This window comes from Globicephala melas, chromosome 6, assembly GCF_963455315.2.
Source record: "Globicephala melas chromosome 6, mGloMel1.2, whole genome shotgun sequence".
In the NCBI taxonomy this organism is placed as follows: Eukaryota; Metazoa; Chordata; class Mammalia; order Artiodactyla; family Delphinidae; genus Globicephala; species Globicephala melas.
Genome location: NC_083319.1, coordinates 74,976,446 through 74,998,628, shown reverse-complemented (window position 1 = coordinate 74,998,628; position 22,183 = coordinate 74,976,446). Strand labels below are relative to the sequence as shown.

The window sequence follows — 22,183 nt, the reverse complement described above, 5'->3', positions numbered from 1 at the left end:
ACATTATGTTTTTGTTCAAGTCATTTTTTGAAAAAGTTAGGTGTATGTGTTTAGAAGAGAAATAAGTGCCATTCAGGTATTAGAGCAAACAAACATTTTCTCTAAAGGAATATACTTAGAAATAGATAAATGTTCCCAGTAGGTAGAGTCTAATTTGACGTAAGGCTTGAGGTGGCATATTTTAACTTTATTCTTTGCAGAGCTTTTTTTTTTTCTTTTTTTTTGGCTGCGTTGGGTTGTCATTGCTGTGCTCGGGCTTTCTTTAGTGGTGGCGAGCGGGGGCTACTCTTTGTTGCAGTGGCTTCTCTTGCCATGGGCTCTAGGCATGCAGACTTCAGTAGTTGTGGCTCGTGGACTCTAGAGCACAGGCTCAGTAGTTGTGGTGCACTGGCTTAGTTGCTCCATGGCATGTGGGATCTTCCTGGACCAGGGATCGAACCCTTGTCCCCTGCATTGGTAGGCAGATTCTTAACCACTGTGCCACCAGGGAAGTCCCCTTTGCAAAGCTTTTAATGTGGTATATTGGCATTTAATCTGCCCCTAGATTGCCAGGGTGTGTTGTTGATATCCTCCTTGGGATCTGCTAGTCATTCTGGTGAAAGAATAAAATCTGAGTAGGCAACATTAGACAGAAAGAAGGATAAAAAATGGAGCTATCTTAATTATAAATCTCTAAGATGTCATAGTACCAAGTTAAATATTTTCATAGTTTCTATTTGAGTTTGTACTGTATTAGTAAAATTTTAATACAGAACAAACTTATAAGTGCCAAATGTGTTGACTGGAAAGAAAATTGTAAACTTCTCAAAGAAATAATCGCAAGTCTTTATCCTTTAGTTATTTGAGGGATTTGTTATTAAGTGGATATAAAAAGTTTTGTGAATACGAAAATTTCCTAGATATTTCTAGTATGTTAGTCTTAGGGTGTGTATAAAAATTCTCAGAAGGTAATAGATATGTATTTTAAAGAAGATAATTATTTTGAATATTTACAATAATTAATGTCTTGACTTTTGCTGTAAAGTATTTGTAACATCAATATTATAATGGTATAATGCTCTCTAAGAAAGAGTATTAGTTTAGTTTACAGCTCTTTTGCAGAAATAGTGAATCAAGAACTTTTTTTATGGCATGATCTTATACATAATCCATTTACTTTGATTACATATGTATATTACAAATAAGATGTATTTTCCACATCCTGTAGACACCAAAGCATTTGAGGTATGAAATTAGATGAATATAAAATAATTTGAGGCTTCCCTGGTGGCGCAGTGGTTGAGAGTCCGCCTGCCGATGCAGGGGACACGGGTTTGTACCCCAGTCCGGGAGGATCCCACATGCTGCGGAGCAGCTGGGCCCGTGAGCCATGGCCGCTGCGCCTGCGCGTCCGGAGCCTGTGCTCCGCAATGGGAGAGGCCACAACAGTGAGAGGCCTGCGTACAGCAAAAACAAACAAACAAAAATAATTTGAATGCCAGAGTGCCCATTAAATTTAACAGTTGAACTTGAAAAATTACTAGATTCTTCTGTGAGTTATGACTTCTCCCATCAGCTACCCTGCAGAGTATTGGAAGGGAGAGAAAATTAACCTCGGTATTCATTCCAGGTTTGTTCCTTGATTTTACAAAGTATACTACTTAAATTGGTAGTAGTTTATAGCCGCTGCTTCTGACCCTTGTATACATGTTTCTGAGTTTCCAGAATGTACTGAATGATACCCTGGGGGCTGAGAAGAATTCACTGTCTTCTCAAGTGTATAACTTAATTCTAGGAACCTCAGCAGTAAATATTATTTCATTGAATAATGTTTAAAAGATTGTTTTTGTTTATTTTCATTCCTCAGACAAGACATCTGTATAGATTCTACCTCATCCCTGAGAGAGAACAAGCAACCTGAAGGTTTGGAATTAAAACAAGGTATGAATCACGTACTTAACTTTTTCTGTAACATTTTACCTGAAAATTATAAGCATTTTACCAATAATAAATTTTCACAGTCTTCCAGTTTGCCCCCATTTTATAGATAGGGAAACAAAATAGTTTATTTAGTCTAAGATCAAGAGTAAGATATACATCCTTTATTTCATGACTCCTTTAGCCATTGGAGTGGTTCTGTCTTAGTGCTGTATGGTTACAGATGCCAACAGAAAGGTGTCATTTTTGAATAGTTTTAATTCAGTAATCTATTATATATTCTCACCTCCAAGATACTGTAGCTGTGTTAACTGGATATCTTTGGGTTGTATATGGGGAGAAAGTTTTATAGAGTAACTTTTTTCTGTCTTTTTTTTTGGTAGATATTTTATCCTTGTTTACTTTCTTCCTTATATATTATTTTCTATAAATCAGTAATTTTTGACATTACCAGCTAACAGAAGTAAAATGGTAGTTGTTATTTAGTCAAGCCAGGTAGATGAATAGGGCTAATCTTTTAGATGTCTTTTTGTTGTTGTTGTTGTTTTCTCATGCCGAGTAGGGAAAACTGAATGTAAAAATAAATTTTTACTAGTTAGTCAAAGATTACTTCACATTTTTCCATTTTTCTGATGAAAATTACTTCACAGCAGTGAGAATCTGTTGCAGCCAAGAGGGTTATGTTGTTTATTTTGTAGGCAGCTAGTCTTTGATGGCTTAGAATAGTTTCTCTAAAACTTGAATCATAAGAACTTATTTGGTAGAGAGAAACAGGTCATCAGTTTACTTAGGCAGAATTTCTTTTTTTAAGCCGTGGCCTGTACTACTAATGCTTAATTAAGAAAGGGAGGGACTTCCCTGGTGGCACAGTAGTTAAGAATCCACCTGCCAGTGCAGGGGACACGGGTTCGATCCCTGGTCCCGGAAGATCCCACATGCTGCCGAGCCACTATGCCGGTGCACCGCAACTACTGAGCCTGCTCTCTAGAGCCACAGGCCACAACTACTGAGCCCTTGTGCCACAACTACTGAAGCCCACTGTGCCTAGAGCCCGTGCTTTGCAACAAGAGAAGCCACCATAATGAGAAGCCTGCACACGGCAAAGAAGAGTAGCCCCTGCTCGCCGCAACAAGAGAAGGCCCGTGTGCAGCAACGAAGACCCAATGCATCCAAAAATAAATAAATAAAATAAATAAATTAAAAACAAAAAAACAAAATATGTATTTAAAAGAAAAAGGGAAAACGTTGATTAATTAATTTTGTGATTCCTTCAGTTTATGTGTAGTGAGAACAAAATCTAGATTTTCTGTAATTCTAACTTACGTTCTCTGGTGTTTATAAATATTTCTGATGATTTTGAGAATTCCAGTGCCAGACAAAATTACATCTTTGTGCCCTTATCCTTCTCAGCACCCCCATAGACAGAAACTCAGATTCATAGTTTTATTTACATTTGTTTGTCGTGTATCAATACATGCCAAGCACACATCGTTTCCATATAATGTAGTCATGGTCATTTAACTCTTATGCCCCATGTGTAATTTGACAGCACTACTATTGTTTCTGCCTTTGTTCTGTTCTTTGCATTTAATGAGCAGAAGGTGTGGAGACTGTGCTATTAAATTATCTGTGGAGAGAAGAACACCGTATACGTATACGTACAGCTGATGAACTTTGTTTTGCAGCAGAAACTAACACAACATTGTAAAGCAATTATACTCCAATAAAGATGTTAAAAAAAAATCCTGAAAAATAAATTTAAAAAAAGAATGCCATATAAAGGATAGAAAAGTCTAGAATGGGCAGGTTGATTCCAGTTCCCAGGGAAAAAGGAATGGAGACCTCATTGTGCACATTAGCCAGTGCTGCCCTCTAAGGGAAGGGGTTTTTCTGCTTCTGTGTTCAGGTACCTGGACCTCTCTTCAGAATTCCCTTCCTGGCGCTAACAGCCTATTTTGCTGTGATATATATATATTTTTTATGGTAACTTCAGTAATTGGAAAATTAGCAATGGAGGTGAAGAAGGAGAGAAAAATAACTCAGTAACCAGATATCACAAAGCCTAGTTTTTTATGCTCAGGAGCCTTTATAGACACTCTTGGGTTCTCACCTCAGCATCAGAAACATCAAGAACACACTGTCATCAGTAAGTGACAGCAAGCAGAGGAGAGGAAACAGGAGATCCAAGCACAGCAGTTACCATTTTGCAGTACAGTTCCTGTTCATACTGTAACTAAATTTGTAGAAAATGGTTAAATTAAATTTCAGCTCTTTTTAGAAAGCAGTGAAATAAGTGAAGTCTTTTAGAAAAATGCCTATGAAGTGGTTAAAATTTTAAATTTTGTTGCATAATGGGATAAACGTAAGTCATTTAGAAGACTCAATTATATGGAACTTTTTACAGACAAATATTAGTATAGCTGAAATCTGAACCAGATAGTAACTAACTTGCTTGGAGTTAACCAAGAAGGTGAGGTACCCCAGGAAACAAATCCTGACAGGCTCAATAATCAGTAAAGATTATTGCCTTTATTTATTTATTTATTTTTATTATTATTATTTTTTTGCGGTACACGGTCCTCTCACTGTTGTGGCCTCTCCCGTTGTGGAGCACAGGCTCCGGACGCACAGGCTCAGCGGCCATGGCTCACGGGCCCAGCCGCTCCACAGCATGTGGGATCTTCCGGACCGGGGCACGAACCCGTGTCCCCTGCATCGGCAGGCGGACTCTCAACCACTGCGCCACCAGGGAAGCCCTTGCCTTTATTTTAAATGAACTAATATTGTCTGTCTTTAATATGCAGAACTTTCAAAATTGATTTAATATTTTCTGTAACTTTCTATTTTTGCTCACAGTTATTAGCTCAATAAAAACAGAGCATAATTCTCCTTGTGAATGCGTTGTCATTTTATTTAATGACTTGACCATTTAAGAAAAGTAATTGAAGCTTACTTAGCACTAAAGTAACCCTTTGCTCAGTAGACCAAAATATAAAGCAGCACTGAATTTTCCCTTTGTTCTTTCAGGATAAAATAAATCTTATATGCCCTATTAATGGTATATGATATTGACAAGTTATTTAAATTATATTTTCAGTTTTTTCAGTTTCTAAAATACTCAATACTGAGAAACAGTGACTATGAATTAGGTAAATTGAAAATGGCATTTCTTTGTCTAGTACTGGTATTATTTATCTTATTGATAGGAAATTTATTTATGAAACTGGCTGTGCTGAAGGTATCAGATTGTACACTAACTTTCACCTTCACTGTGCAAACATTATTTAAATGTAAATATAATCTACTAGTTGATTGATTGGTCCTGTAGTAAAATAGGATTAGGATTAGTGTCCTAAGTCATTCATTTTTAGCAGGAGGGTAGTTGTATAAGAATGGTTTATATAAATTTTCTAAATTAGTCATTTGTGCTACAGTTAAGAAAAAAATGAAACTGCTGTTTGTCAAAGGTATTTAATGCATAGAAAATACTTTTAAAATATCAAACAAATCTTTGCTAATCTTAATGAGTTCTCTTCTATATATTTATCTATAAATAAATAAAGTTAAGACATTTAGTAATATTAAAACAATTTAAATTTTTGCTTTAAAGTTTACAACTGGGGTAAACTTTGTGTAATTTTGCAAATTATTCTCCTTTGTAACTTCAAGAATTAAAGTCTTATGTTTGCATTCCTTCTTGGAAATTGTTATGAGAAATTTTTTTTTTACTATACATGATTAATCAAATAGCTAAGTTAAAAATTGTGTATTTAGGTTGACGAGAAGAGTTGAGGTTTATAGTAGTCCCTTTAAAATATTTGAAGGGCTGTTAAATAGAAGACTGACTAGGCTTGTTCTGTATTGAGAATTTGAGAATAAAAGCAGGGCCAGTAGATAAGGTTATCATTAAACATGTTTGGATCGATTTATTTATTTCAAATAATCAGATGTATCAGAAAATGCATTGGGCTGCCTTCTGAGATACGTTCATCCCTATTGCTGAAGGTGTTTGAACACAGGTTGCACAAATGGCCACTTGGTGTTGCTGTTGTAGAGCAGATTCTCGCAATGTTTAAATATTTGGATGTTTGGCCTCGATCTTGAAGTTCCTTTCTATCAGATTTTCTAAAGAACAGGGCCTAGAGCAGTGTCTGCACTTGTGAAGAGTGCTTCTTAGTAACTGTTTTATTAAATTGTTTAATGGAAGAAGAATGAGATACACAATTTTTTCTATCTCTACATTTTTCTGTTAGAGAAAAAGATGCTTGAGTTTTTAGTCTTTAAGCTGTGTGATGGTTCCTTAAGATGCATTCATTTGAATACAGTTATAAAAATAAGTAATGTAACCACATGGTGTATAAAACGATTAAAATTAATAAGACATTGACTACATTTTACTCTGAATCTTTTACATTAACTTTCTCATGTGAAAATTATTCCTCTTTTCTATTAGAGAAAGAGCAAACACACACACAAAATGCACAGACTTTTGCTGTGGTTAGACTCAAATCTTGTCACTTTTTTAAAAGTAATGTAGTTGCCTCATGCAATTATATTTTGGCCTTCTAATTCAAGAGTTAATGAATGATAGGACTTCCCTGATGGCGCAGTGGTTAAGAATCCTGGGGTAGAGTGCAGGGCACACGGGTTTGATCCCTGTTCTCGGAAGATCCCACATGCCGCAGAGCAACTAAGCCCGTGTGCCACAACTACTGAGTCTATGCTCTAGAGCCCGCGAGCCACAACTACTGGAGCCTGCATGCCACAACTACTGAAGCCCACGTGCCTAGAGCCAGTGCTTTGCAACAGGAGAAGCCACTGCAGTGAGAAGCCTGCATGCTGCAACAAGAGTAGCCCCTGCTCACAGCAACTAGAGAAAGCCTGTGCACTGCAACGAAGACCCAACGCAGCCAAAAATAAATAAATAAATTAATTAATTAATTAAAAAACAGTTAATGAATGATAGACAGCTTTAAGAATTACCTTGTTGAGAGCTTCAAGAATTTGAAAAGTAGACTTTAATAGGGGAAAATTGTTTTCAGTGGTTAAACCATGTGATGAAAGTTTAGATAGGTATTTTCTTTGGGCTTCTTTCAGCCTTTCAGACCACTGGTCACCACGGTGTAATTATACATACTCCCTGGGAATGCAAGATAAAAATACTAGAGCTTCTAAAGTAAATAAATACATATAAACATATATTTAAACCTCTCCCTTTTAAAATTTTCAGTTACATGTATGTAATTGTAATGGTTCATATTAATTATGTATTAATTTATAAGTAAATAAAAAATATGTAGTTGGACAGGTACTTAAAAAATGTTTTCACTGATAGGTTTATGTAAATAATGAAGTTGAGAGACCACTCTTTTAGACTATTATAAAGGATTGATGGTGGCCATAATATATTCATTTATTCAAAAAAATTCAATTTTATATGGGATATTTTCCATCACTTAGCAAAGATTAAACGTAAAATTATGTGAGACTGTTTGAGTCCTTAAGGTGAGAGAGAAATGGAAAAACTCAATTTTTGTTCTTATTGCTTCTGTTGTTGTTCTGAGGTAGTACTGCACTAGGAGAAGGGAAGGTAGGTACGAAGAGGGACTAGAATAAAAAAGAATGAAGAAATCAGTTTGCAGTTACAAAGGGGTTGAGTTTTGCTGAAAAGAACTTTACAACCATGAAGGAATAAGTACAAGTTATAAAAAATTGAAAAGATAATGAGAAAAATGTCATCAGAGACTTTTATTGCACTGTAAAGGAAGAGAGAATGAAGATCATCAGTTAATTAAGTAGCATTTGTAGGCCAAAAGTTTTACGTGAAGAAGTCTGGATTGGCAGGTGAGCTCTGTGCTGCCTCTTCCTTTGAAAACCAAAATTGCAGGTAGGAGTGTTAGAGAGCTGAGGGGAAACTGAAAAGAAAGTGTTAGAAGGCTGTTCTGGAGTTGGAAGCAGAGAAGCATGTGTACTACTGATTTGTTTTCAAAGTTTGAGTCTAATTCCTTTCCTCCTTGCCCTTGATTATCTCCTTGACTGGCTCTAACAAATAAGTATTCACAGAATGCAGCTTTTCAACACGAGTTAACTTCTTTAAAAGATTTAAAAAAACTTGTTCTGGGGAAATGTTATCCAGTTCAGCAATTGGTGAAGTAAGAAGAGATTGTGGTGTAACCATCGGTGTGGCATAAGAATTTACATTTCTTTTCTCATTCCTTTGAGCTTTTTCACAAGTTATTACCAGCAGTGACACCAACATGATCCTCCCTGCTTTTTAATTTGTCTCTTTCTATGAGTAGTAGTTGAATGAAAGGGTAAAAATTACATTTTATATGGAAATTAGCCCATACTGTTCCTGTTCCTTTAACACATACTGTTCCTTTTGAAGGCCCCTCTGTTGCATTTGAATGTGAAACTTTTCTGGATTTAAAAAAAAAAGGTAAACTGATAAGGTTTTTGGATGCATAATGCTCTGTGTGTTTTTTATCAAGAATGAAATTATGAATTTGGTTCAGTATTGAGAGAAATGTTTATTTCCATGTTTCTTTAAATTGTACTCATTTTAAACATTCTATCTTGTGATGCATTTCATAGGATCCTAGACACACTCTTAGGGGAGCTACTTTGGAGGTTGCATACTCCAACCCTTCCTCAGATGTTTGGATCCTCTGCGTTTTTCAGCCACTATGTTCTCATCCAGTTCATTGGGAAAAGTACCTCCTTATATAGAAGTGCTGCTACCAAAAGAAAGATAGTAAATACTAGGCTTGAAATCAATTTTGTTAACAGTTCCTGAACTTTTTATACACCTCACACCTAGCCTATGATTTAATCAGCCGTTTTGGTTGCCACATCATCTAGTTGATACATATTGAGCTTGTAGTTAACAAGCTTTATTTTTATTTTTAAAAACTAATACTTAAAATTTTTTTGAACAGCTTTAAATTAGGTTTACAAAAAATTGAGTGGAAAGTACAGAGCTCCTGTATACCCACTTACCATCGCTTCTCCCAGTTTCCCATATTATCATCGTGCATTAGTGTGGTAAATTTGTTAAAATTGATGAGGCACTATTAATACATTATTACTAACTAAAGTCCATAGTTGCCTGTTTATTTACTCCTGTTATAACACTGCCCAATAATTAATAATTGTTTTCAATTCAATAAGCATTTATGAGTACCTAAATTTAGGTACTTAAGGTAAAGGATTGTGTCTTAGGATTCTTTAAGTCTTCACTGCTTGTCTATAGTGGGTACTCATATTCTTTTGAATGAGTAAGTGGATGGATAGATGACTAAAAGTATTCCTTCTTTCTCTTCTGTCCTGTCCAGTATGGTCATGGTTCTTAAAAAGAAGATAGAAATGAAATAGAATATTAGTTATATTTACCTATTAATATTCTACCACCTACCCCAAAGAGTGAGTTGCTTATAAGCTTGTTTTTCTTTCTCGTCTTAACAAAACTGAGCCATGTTTTGGTTTGTTTCCCTTAGCCTTTAGCTTTGTTTATATTGCTTGTATAGATTAATACCAGTCTTTTATATTAAGCATTGATCATGTGCCCTTTATAAAATATGTGGTCATCATAGAGATTCTTCTGTAGCTTATATTTCTTTGGATATTTCCTCATTTGGATAATTACTGTTTGGTTAGAGTTTTATTTTTTTATTTTTTGCGGTACGCGGGCCTCTAACTGTTGTGGCCTCTCCCGTTGTGGAGCACAAGCTCCAAACGCACGGGCTCGGCGGCCATGGCTCACGGGCCCAGCCGCTCCGCGACATGTGGGATCTTCCCGGACCGGGGCACGAACCCGTGTCCCCTGCATCGGCAGGCGGACTCTCAACCACTGCGCCACCAGGGAAGCCCGAGTTTTATTTTTGAGCATCTTTCTACACTCTTGAACTGTCCTTCCTCATGAGATTATCTTTTTTCCAACCATTCTGAAAACATACAGGACACTTTATACTGCATTTTCCACCTTCATACCATATACTTTAAGGCGACATAGTTATTTTTTCCAAAGACTCTCACTACTTCCACGTATTTTCTTTTATGGAAAGAATGAGGGTGAAACTGACAGTTTTCATTATTTTTCCTACTTCTTTAATGAAAGTGTTTTTAGTTTTAGGGTAGGATTTCTATGTTTTATGAAATGCACTACCACTTTTCTGGCATGCTGATAATGACTGGCTGCTTTCTGCATGAGTATATAAAAGATACTTTTACATTATCTAAAATTAGAATACAGTCTTTAGTATCTCTTTGTAAGCTTATATTTATATTTAAACAAACTAAAGCAGTGTCACAGGAAACGTGGCCTATTGTGAGGTAGATGATGAGTTTAAGAACGCCTTCCTTGGATGGGCAGATTGTGGAGCACTGAGATGTTACTAGCAGAGAATATTTGAGTGTGATGCCCTTTTAAATTCATAAGTTCCAACAAATCTTTGGGGAGAACAGTTGCCTGATTTTAAACAGCAGTGCTTGTAAATACGCTACTCTGTCTTCATTTTTAACCCCATGTTTTATGTTTTGTATGTTTTCATATTAGAAGCCTGTTTAATCAAATGATACGAGAAATGATGAATGACATTTAAAAATATGTTCCTCCTGTTTACTTTCAGATTACTAGAGGAAGGGTAGTCAGGAATCTCTCATGTGTTAGCCTGTTATTGTACCCCAGTGTGACCCCAAAATATTTACTTACCTGATCCATTGTAAAAGCCTGTTGTGTTTTTTATCCTGGAATGGTGATGTCTTCAGAGGCAGTAATTTTGGGTACTACCCTCTTCTGTATTCTCACGTCTGCGTTTTATTCTGTTAGGCTCACATATTGTACTGAGTTTAGATCTAATACTTTGCCTTTGTCCATTCTGTCCCTCACACTTGGAGTTTCCTCCCCTGTCAATATCACCTGTTAGATTCTAAAACCTACTTAATAATACATGTCTGTAAAGATCTCCTTGACTTTTCACTATTGCTTTATATACTGTGATATTCTATTATACTTTATATTGTACAATTTAGCATTTTAAAGTGTGATGTTCATATTTTAAGCATCCTCAAGCACCATGAAGGCAAAACCTGTGTCTTAAATCCTGCCACACGTATTTAGTCTACACTACCTGTGGCATTTTGTAAGGCCTACTTCTGTGGCCTTTACGGCACATATGTAAATAGATACTGAGTGAATATTTATTGATTCTTGGACTAATCTCCGGATTCGTGTTTCTTAAAAGTTAGGTTTACAGGCTAGCAGACAATCACTTATCCAGAAGTTTAATGGATAGTTCAAGGGGTTTGGTAGAATACTAGACAGTTTTTCTGTATTAAATAGTTTGCATTTTCTTTTTTATGAGTAATATTTGGTTAATGTCATGATTAAGTTTTGAATATGATGGTTAACATGATGCACTTAAAGTTAAATCAATAGTTTAAAACACTGCATGAAAAAAAATAGCCAAGATCTGTTAGTTTTGCTGAGAGGAAGATTGAAGGCTTATCCAGAAAAAATTATTCTTATATATTAAAAGAACAGTTTTGTTTCTTTTTCAGAAAATAAAGTTTTGGCTTCTTGAAAAGGCTGGAACTCACTAAAAATGTTAAAAGTTATCAAGCTGACTTTCTACAGTTAGAATACATTAAAAATGTGTTCTTCATAACTTAAAAAATTTTTAAACCAAAATTATCTGTAGTCTAAGAAAAGAAATCCATGGAGGCATAGCATTGCTGTCCAATATATCATACGCTTTGTTACTAATGAGATTCCAGCAGATTGATAACGCCGGAGGCCTTGGAGAGTTAAGATTCTAGAGGGAAGGATGGTGAAATGTGTTGTTCTAAATGGCATAACCACTGAACGTGAATAACTTAAAATCAGATGAGAAAAACTAATTAAAATAGAAAAAGTAAAGTAGTTTAACCCTTCTAATAACCAACTCTATGTTTGCTTGATAGGAAAATTGGATTTCGATTTTCTCATTTTCTTTTCCATTGTGTGTGTGTGTGTGTGTGTGTGTGTGTATTAAAACCTGTTGTTACAGTTTTCTAAATAAAAATCAACTTTATAAAACCTTTTTATTTGGGAAATTTTCAAGCAAAAATAGGAAAGAAAATAGAAATATTAATTCCCATGTACTCAGCTACATCTTCAACAATTATCCACCTATGTCTAATCTTTTTTCATGTATATTCCTACCTGCTTCCTACCCGTTATGTTATTTTAAAGCAAATCCTACATCTTTTCAGTTCATTTGTATATATTTTATTATCAGTATATCTCTTAAAGATAAGAGGTGGGTTTTTAAACATAATCATAATACCTTAAAAAGTAGCATTTCTTAAACCATCAGATAATATTCAGAAAGTGTTCAAATTTAAACCTAGTTGTTCATTGGTGGGTATTGTGATATTAAGATTGATCTATTGGGTCAGGTGTTGCCAGCCTAATGGTTTTAATAGCTATTTAGTATTGTCTAGTTCCATTATTTCATTAGGGGTTACAGAACAGTGATAATGTAATTTTAATCCTGAGATATTCAGTGTTCAAACTTCTCTGATTGTCTTATAGTATTTTTAAAACTATATTTGTAAGGATCGGGATCCAAATAAGGTCCCTACATTGCAATTGGATGATACTGAGTCTCTTTTTAATCTACTCCCCTTTCTCTCCCTTTCTCCCTCTCTTTGCAGTTTATTTCTTGAAGAAGCTGGGTTGTCGGAGTTTCTCAGTTTAAATTTACTGATTGCATCTCAGTGTTTTATTTAACATTATTTTTCTGTAAATTGATAATTAGATATAGAGGCTTGATCAGATTCATGTTCCATCTTTTAACAAGAATATTTAGAAGCAGCGTTGTGTCCTCGAGACACAGAGTATGTCATTACTCCTCTTTTTTGTGAGCATGTCTGTAGCCATTGGAATGTATTGTCCACAGTGGCTGATAAGAATGCTCTTGATTTCTTGAGGCTATCTTTTCTTGGACATCTATTTTCTCCCTCCTCGAAAATTTTAAGAACTATTTTTTTTTTATCGTTGAGTTCTGATATTTCACAGGATGTGTCTTAGGTGTGATGCTCTTGGCAGACCCTTTCAGTATGAAAGCCTTCTTTGTTTCATATCAGTTTTCTTCTCTTATTTCTTTATTTGTATTTTTGGGGGGTATAGTTGCTTTACAATGTTGTGTTAGTTTCTGCTGTACAGTGAAGTGAATCAGCTATATGTATACATATATCCCCTCTTTTTTGGATTTCCTTCCCATTTAGGTCACCACAGAGCACTGAGTAGAGTTCCCAGTGCTATACAGTAGGTTTTCATTAGTTAACTATTTTATACATAGTATTTTCCCTCTTTACTCCCTCTCTTCTTGCTTTCTGACTTGTTCTGTTGCTTTAAGTCTCTGCTCAACTGTTACTGTTTCAAATCACAGTGATCACTCTGTATGAAAACATTCTGCTACTATCTTCTATCCTGATTTATTTTTTTCATAGCACCTGATGTTGATTTATTTATAGTGTCTCTCCTATGACTTAATGGTAAGGCAAGGAATTTTTAAAATTCACTGCTGTTTCCTCAGTGTTTAAAACAATGTCTTGTACATAGTAGGTGCTCAACAATATTTGTTGAATTAATTATATTAGGTTGTTGAACTTGTGAGTCATTCATCCTCATCTCTTAACTTTTATTGCATATTTTAAATATATTTTTATTTTCTACATTTTGAAAGGTTTTTTTTTTTAAACATTGTCTTTCAACAGCCATTGAATGTTTGCTCTTGATAACTGTAATTGTAAATTATAATATTTCTTGTTCTCTGGTCCTTTTTCATTGCACCCTGTGCTTGTTTTATGGCTACATTGTCTACTTCAAACTCCATAAGGATACTAAGTAGACACCCCAACCCCTCATTCTCCTCCAGTAGAATATCTTCTGATCCCTAAATTTTCTTTATGTCCTCCTTTGTTCATCTTGGTTCTTCATTTATTGTAGTTTTTCTGGTAGCTGGTTTGGATTTCTTCAAAAGATGTTTAGTTATATTTCTCTACCAGATCTCTTTAGTGTAAGTGAATGGGGTAGGCCTCCCAATAGAGTGCTTGGGCATGTGTCAGGGAAGGGGAGGGAAGGAAGGAAGGGTTCAGTTGACTCAACTATTCTGAATGAGTTTAATTATCTTGCTGTATGTTCCAAAGCCAACTCTTCCCTGCTTCCAAGACTCTAAGAAAGAATTACACTTATCTGTGATGTCTTTGGCAGTGATTTTGCTTTTCTTTTATTTTTCTGTCAATTTTATCCTGCCTACTTACATTTTGTAAAAATCCAGCAAAATTTCTTTTTAGATGATACCCTTTCTTATCTAATATTATAATTTCTTTTTTAAACTTTCTACAAGGTTATATTCTTAGAAATGGTTGAAGAAATACATATGTTCATAGAGCAAAATTGGAAAACTCAATTTCTTCTCTTCCCCTTCTACTTTTACTCCCCTCCCCAGAAGTAAACCACTATTAATAACTTACTTATGTTATTTTTAACATAGTATGATTATTACTCTTTAGCTTACTTTTTTGACTTAACAATGTGTCTTGATCATTTTTGCATCTTGCCAATTTATTATTTTTTTCTCCAGATGGCTGAAATTCTTATTTTTTACTAATGAGTAAAAAGTAATATCTTAATGTTTTAATTTGTATTTCCCTGATGAAAAATTATGTTGATCATTTTTTATATGTTTATTGATCCTTTGTATTTCATATTTTGTGAAATGCTTAACCCGTTTCTATCCTTTGCCCATGTTTTTAGTTATTTCTAACAATACCCAGACGTTGTATATATCCTTACATTTGTCCTGTTAAAAAATGTATTTTGCTAATATTTTCTTATAGGTTTGCCCCGTCTTATAATTTTATTTGTAGTCTATTTTCTTTCTCAGAAGTCTTACGTTTTTTCAGCTTTGTTTGTTGATATTTTTCCTTTGTGGTTCTCCGTTTTGTATTTTACTTAGGAAGGACTGATGTTTGTTATTTTCATTCTCAGTTAATTTACAGTTTTTTTTTCTTTTTTATAAATTTATTTATTTATTTGTTTGTTTGTTTATGGCTGCGTTTGGTCTTCGTTGCTGTGTGCAGGCTTTCTCTAGTTTGCGGCAAGCATGGGCTACTCTTCGTTGCGGTGTGTGGGCTTCTCATTAGGTGGCTTCTCTTGTTGCAGAGCACGGGCTCTAGGCACATGGTCTTCAGTAGTTGTGGCACTTGGGCTCAGTAGTTGTGGCTCACAAGCTCCAGAGCTCGGGCTCAGTGATTGTGGTGCACGGGCTTAGTTGCTCCGCGGCATGTGGGATCTCACTGGACCAGGGCTCAAACCCTTGTCCCCTGCATTGACAGGTGGATTCTTTTTTTTTTTTTTGCGGTATGCGGGCCTCTCACTGTTGTGGCCTCTCCCATTGCGGAGCACAGGCTCTGGACGCACAGGCTTAGCAGCCGTGGCTCACGGGCCCAGCCGCTCCACGGCATGTGGGATCTTCCCGGACCAGGGCACGAACCCTTGTCCCCTGTATCAGCAGGCGGACTCTCAACCACTGCGCCACCAGGGAAGCCCGACAGGTGGATTCTTAACCACTGTGGCACAAGGGAAGTCCTAATTTACAGTTCTTATGCTATTATTTTTAAGTATCTCTCCTGTCACTTCAGTGGATTCTTGATAGGGAAAGGAATTAGATATGTGTGCTCAATTTGCCATCTTTATCAGGAATTCAGACAGGTACTTAATTATTCCATGTACTAGGGTTTGTCTCTTGGCTTAATTTAATAACTCACTATCAAGAAGTTTCACAAGCATGTAGTCACTCATAACATTAGATATGCTTTCATTTTATGCCTTAAAAGTATTCTGATATGTTGAATTATTTGCAAGTGGAATATTATAGGCCCTATCAAGGTTTAAATGTAATATAACGTAAAAGTCCTTTTTAATTTTTATTACTCAAAATATTTAATAATTCTTCTATGTTTGTTTACTTTGGATAATTAAAACTTTTATTTTAACAAAAAGCAAACATAAAACATAAAATGTTTTCCTTTATCTAGCTTAGGGGAATCTCTGTAGCTTTCAAGCATTGAGGTTTGTTATAGATGATAATAAAAATACAGGTATTGCATTTTAGCTTTTCTATTATGTAGTACACTCCCATTTTTAAATACCGAAACTATATTAATTTTAAAGTGATTGAGTCTTTTGTAGTTGTAAATTTTCTCCTTGTCAGTAAAATATTTAAAGAATGTTGGGTGTTCTGTTTAGTTGTGAGATATTTTCCCTTTATGGTTTTATCCCATGTTTATAACTATGCCTCATTAAATAGTATAAACAAATATTTTCTCTGATAAGTTGTTCCATTTATTCATCTGTGTTAGTGATGAATTTAGATAGTGATTGATTCATTTTGCTGTCTAGATACTGAATCTAGATGGATTGATTTGTTATTTTAAAAGCTTTGGTACTTGGGTAGAGTTTGATGGGTATGAATCAAGTTGGTAGCACAGAAGATAGCAGGAAAACAAAAGAAAAGAGAAATGATGAATGTATCCAGATCAGAGGAAAATGGAATAGAACGTATATTTGTGAGTAGTTGGCTAGGGGATCAACCATAAGAGATGAATGCTCAATAAATCCTTGTATTGCTTTTTCCCTGAAAAATATTTTAACTCTACTCTGTGTTCCTTAGCCAAATTCTTCAACTCCTTTAGTCCTTTCCCTTAAGTTATTTGATTCATTTCTTTAGTTATGCTGCTTTTTCTCTGAAGTTCTCTAAATGGTATGTAGTATTTTAAGGGCCACCCATGTTACATTAATTCTGCTCTTTTATATAATCTAGTAAGGAATATATCATACCCTCTTGTTTCTTTGTGTATATTTTAAAGTTACTTTATTTTTAAATTTAATTTGTTTATTTTAATTTTATTGGAGTATAGTTGATTTACAATGTTGCGTTAGTTTCAGGTGTACAGCAGAGTGATTCAGTTATACATAAACATATACATATATTCATTCTTTTATAGATTCTTTTCTCATATAGGTTATCACCTATATTCATACTCAATATGAATATTGAGTAGTTTCCTGTGCTATACAGTAGGTCCTTGTTGGTTATTTATCTTATATATAGTAGTATGTATATGTTCATCCCAAGCTCCTGATTTATTCCTCCCCCCACCTTTTTCCTTTGGTAACCATAAGTTTGTTATTTACAACTTTGAGCACTCAAAGTTGTAAATAAGCATAAATTTGTTTTCGATATCTGTAAGTCTATTTCTGTCTTGTAAATCGGTTCATTTGTATCTTTTTTTAAAAATTAGATTCCACATATGAGTGGTATTATATGATATTTGTCTTTCTCTCTCTGACTTACTTCACTTAGTATGATAATCTCTAGGTTCATCCATGTTGATGCAAATGACATTACTTCATTCTTTTTTATGGCTGAGCAATATTCCATTGTATATATACCACATCTAAGTTACTTTAGTTATTTTGCTGCTTTATGACATCAGTAATTTGGGTCTAATTTTATGCTTGCTCTCTTCCCTGAGCCATTTTTTATTGTAATGTCTTTAACAGTCAACAGTCTGAATTCTTATTCTTAATATTTTCAATTACATTTGTATTATTTTACCTCAGACCCGTCTTTTTATTTTTCTTGGTGGATTTCAGTAGCCTTACTTTAACATCATGCATACAGTAAAACTGTTTTTATTTATTTTAGAGGAGTACACACAATTTCCCTGAGATTGATTTGTTACTCTCAGACTCCTAAGCCCATGTAAAAACTTGAAGATGCTCTTTTGTAGAATTCTCTTATAATTTAAATGTGTACTCACTTCCCTGTGAACACACATGCGCACACACACACATTTTCACATATGTAGAATGGGGGTGTGGAAGGACAGAACTTTACCACACTGACATTTTGAGGGCTTAGAATGAGGCATTTTAGGTTAAAGTTACTTTTTTAGAAAGAATGTACAAGTTATACCCCTTCTGATTTGAGGATCATAATTGACAACAAAAAAACCTGCTATTTCTAATACTTAGGATGAGAGTAAATTATCTTTGAAAATGTATTCATATATTTGCAAGCTATACTTTAAAAGTGAGTCAGTAGAATGAAGAAAATTAAGAAATAGTGAAAAGACTTGAAGTATGATCCTAGATCTTTACATAGTTTGTCAGATTACATTGTACAAATCACTTACCTTATTTTCACATTTGTGAAGTGAAGTGCTTATGCTAAATCATTTCAGGTACAGATTCTACAAAGCTTTGGCATCCATGGTGCAGGTATAATGGGCAGATGGAACTTGTGAATGCTTTTACCAATACTGTGCTACAGAGAACTCAGTCACTTGGATTTGGATAATTTTTAATGTAAACTGAGAACACCGAATTTATAGAGCCCCATTTCTTCAGTGAATAACATGTATAGCTGTTTCTGATTAAAAAAATAAAGCAAACCCCACCTCTGCCCTCTAAAAATGTTTGAAACAAACCCATAGAAAATATAATCAAAAAAAGTTTTTTCATAAAGAATTTTCTCCTTTGAAACATTGAGAGGGTGTGTAGCAGAATCAAGGTCACTAAATCATTTATTTTAAAATCCATGGAGTAGAATTGTTTGTACATTCTATTATCAGAATTTTCCATCTGTCAATCTATATTTTGTCAATAAGTTCTTCCTACTACAAGAAAACTAACAAAGCTAACAATTGGGGGATCATTACTTTCTTTTTAAAAAACATATTAGGAATTTAAAAGATAAATAAATTGGAGGTATAAGGGAGCACTCAAAGTTGTAAATAACTCATGGACTTCAGTAATGGTCCAGGCCAAGGTGGTTGAGGGCTACAATCTGTGTTTATATGCAAGTTCTTAGCATCAGTTATAGAAGTTTTATAACAAACGTACTGTAAAAATTTATGGCATGCTAACTTTATTAATTAAAATCCTCTTGGTGAAAAGTTATTTTACCTTAGAAAGTGGCCTTAGGCATTCTCCTTTAATTTATTGATTTAGAACAAAGTGTTTGAAAAAGTATATGAAAAGCTTTGAAATAATTGCAATGCACATGGTGTCCAGCTTGCCAGTGATATTTTTCCTTTTTTGTAGTTTATAAGGCAAAGTATTTTAAACTCCTTCTCAAATAGAATTTTGCTTCTTCAGTAATAAGCTATACTCTATCCAAAGGGTGTCAGCATTTTGTAATGTAGAGGCTTCACTGTGGTCTAAAGAGTTAACGATATTTTAATTAGGAAAATTGATCAGGGACATCCATATGATGGTATACATTTCCCAGTGCTTCCATATTCTTCTAAAGTGGAATGAAAAATACATTAAAATTTACATTAAATTAGATCTGTTTTCAAAGTTGAAGGGGGGAACCCTGGCGGTCCAGTGGTTAGGACTCGGCGCCTTCACTGCTGGGGCCTGTGTTCAATCCCCGGTCAGGGAACTAAGGTCCCACAATCTGTGCGGGGGCGGAAAAAAAAGGAAGGGAGGGAGGGAGGGAGGGAGGAAGGAAGGAAGGAAGGGAGGGAGGAAGGAAGGAAGGAAGGGAGGAAAGAAAGGGCGGGAGGGAGGGAGAGAGGGAGGAAGGGAAGAGGGGAGGAAGGAAGTTGAGTCAGGGGAACAGGGGTTGGGATGGGGTTTATGGAATGTATTTGGGACTCCATGGTGGGAGGTGTGGGTTACAGCAGCCCTTTCATCATGAACAGAAAGGAAATTTTGATCAGGGCATTTAGGTTACATGGTTCTTTGCCTTTTTTTGTTTGTTACAGGCAAAGGGGAAGATAGTGATGTACTCAGTATAAATGCAGATGCTTATGACAGCGACATAGAAGGCCCATGCAATGAAGAAGCAGCTGCTCCTGAGGTCTCAGAAAATACAGTCCAAAGTGAAGCTGGTCAGATAGATGACCTGGAGAAAGACATTGAGAAAAGTGTGAATGAGATTCTGGGACTGGCAGAGTCTAGCCCAAAGGAACCGAAAGCCGCCACCCTGACTGTTCCTCCACCAGAAGATGTTCAGCCTTCTGCACAGCAGCTGGAGCTGCTAGAACTTGAGATGAGGGCAAGAGCTATTAAAGCCCTAATGAAAGCTGGTGATATAAAAAAGCCAGCCTAGTTTATTTAAATTGTATCTGAATATTAGATGTGTTTGAACAAAGCCACATCATATAATTTTGTATCTAAAGTTTATTTGGGGTCTTACATGATATTTCTCATGTAACTCTTATTAGATAAACTCATTTTAGGCCTAAAATACATGTTTTTGTTGTTGTTGTTACTTTTGTATTATATATGTTATTGTTTTCTGAATTCATGGCAAATATCATTGGGTAACCGGGATACTTTGTTAGATGAGTATTTAGCTATATCTGCAAATTAATACCAGAAAAGCCATTAGCAAAGATTCATGGTATTTTTTTCTTTATTTTGAAATGTTTTGACATCAAACCAAAAAGTTTATGAAAGATTGGCCAAGCATGTTGCCTTTAGGCTACCTGTATTTTGCGATAGAATATTAAATTATTGCTCCTAGATTTGTTAACAATTTAAGAAATTTAGTTATGCTTATATGCACTTTTAAAATATGTACTGCATTGAAGATGCCTTCTATGGGTGTGGACTTGCTAGTAAAAACTGAGTGACATTTTTGTTACAAGACTTAGAGATCCAAAATGGCTGAGAAAAGCTTTCTTTATAAAAGAGAAAAAGGACTTAATTTAAAGCATTTTTTAACAATGTAGAAGTAATTGCCCAACTTTAATTCCAGCAGACAAGTTATTCTAACAGGTATTTGATATTACTGGACGCTTAGTTCATTTTTTTTCCTTCAATAAAAAGGGAAGGGCTTCCCCGGTGGCGCAGTGGTTGAGAGTCCGCCTGCCGATGCAAGGGACACGGGTTCGTGCCCCGGTCCGGGAAGATCCCACATGCCGCGGAGCGGCTGGGCCCGTGAGCCATGGCCGCTGAGCCTGCGTGTCCGGGGCCTGTGCTCCGCAACGGGAGAGGCCACAACAGTGAGAGGCCCGCGTACCGCAAAAAAAAAAAAAAAAAAAAAGAAGGGAACACATTTTAATTTACATTCCAAGCTATTAGGAAAAGGAGACTATTTTATCGTACAGCCTTTCATCCGATGTTTTTGCTTGAAGATCTGATGTGCTATAATTAAAATAATTTTAAATTAATGAATTAAAAATAATAAAGACTATCATTCTGGATCTGAGGACTTTTGATACATTTCCAAAAATGAAACTAATTTCAGGAAGCTTTGATAAGTTGATGTAATAATTAATCTAATTTTGTATAGTTTTTGTAAATAACATCCTGCCACAATTATGGATGCTTGCCCCATCACTAATTGTAGTTGTTTGATACCAAAATGAATTTAGGCGGAGACTCTTAAAATAAATTAATTTTTTTTCTAAAAGATAAATCTGGAACTGTGGTTTTTATATTTGCTAACAAAAACAGTATATTTTATTTATAAGCCATGTTCTGTTAATGTTGTATGAGGATTTTCCTTATACACAAAACTTACAGGGATTGTGTCTTACTAGCTGGCTTAATTAGATGTAAATTTTAGAGGGTTTCTTATGAAAATAGTATTTATGAAACACTGGAGTTGCAGTTAATAAATTCATTTTTGTTGTTCCTGAACATGCCTTTAAATAATCCTGTCATTTTTTTTCTTGTGGAATCTTTCTAATGAAGGACAGAGGCCTATATCATTTGAAATGCTTCTCTTAGGCTGATAAACATGGATATGATTTAAATAGTTCTCATAGTTACTGCTTCAAAATGAAAAAATCAGTTTCTATTTCAACTTAAAAGTTAAAATAATAACAAAGTAGTGCAGAATAAACTTTATTGCTGCTTATTAATTATAAGATGCAGTAGATGACTTTTGTGTGATCAAACATAGGAGTAGAAAAAGGTCTGAGTGCTTTGTAGCTGATTAAAGTCACCACCTTCGTGAAGCATTGTGTGTCTGCTGTATTCACTGTGCAGAATTGTTTAGAGGACATTTGACTAGAGTGGGAGCGTTTGAGGTAGAATGAACTGAACAAATCAGAGGCTGCTTGGATTCTTACCTTGGAAAATCAACTTTCTCACTTTTTTTTTTTGTAATGTTGAAAGACGAGGTTTTTGCAAATGAATGGCTTTAGAGAACAGGAATAAGGTTACTTTAGAAATGCCTAGATCAATATATGG

General features: G+C 35.1%; 1 protein-coding gene across 2 annotated transcripts in view; it reads left to right on the top strand.

Annotated features, from left to right (window-relative positions):
• The window catches only part of CAAP1 (caspase activity and apoptosis inhibitor 1), a 51,674-nt gene extending 30,642 nt beyond the window's left edge, over positions 1 to 21,032 (top strand). For both annotated transcript variants that reach the window (XM_030830331.2, XM_030830332.2), the window contains exons 5-6: positions 1,847 to 1,920; positions 19,744 to 21,032. In XM_030830331.2, coding sequence (XP_030686191.1) covers positions 1,847 to 1,920; positions 19,744 to 20,090 — 421 coding nt within the window. In that variant the 3' untranslated portion in view covers positions 20,091 to 21,032. The remainder of the gene's footprint in view (positions 1 to 1,846; positions 1,921 to 19,743) is intronic.
• Positions 21,033 to 22,183: the final 1,151 nt, after the last annotated feature.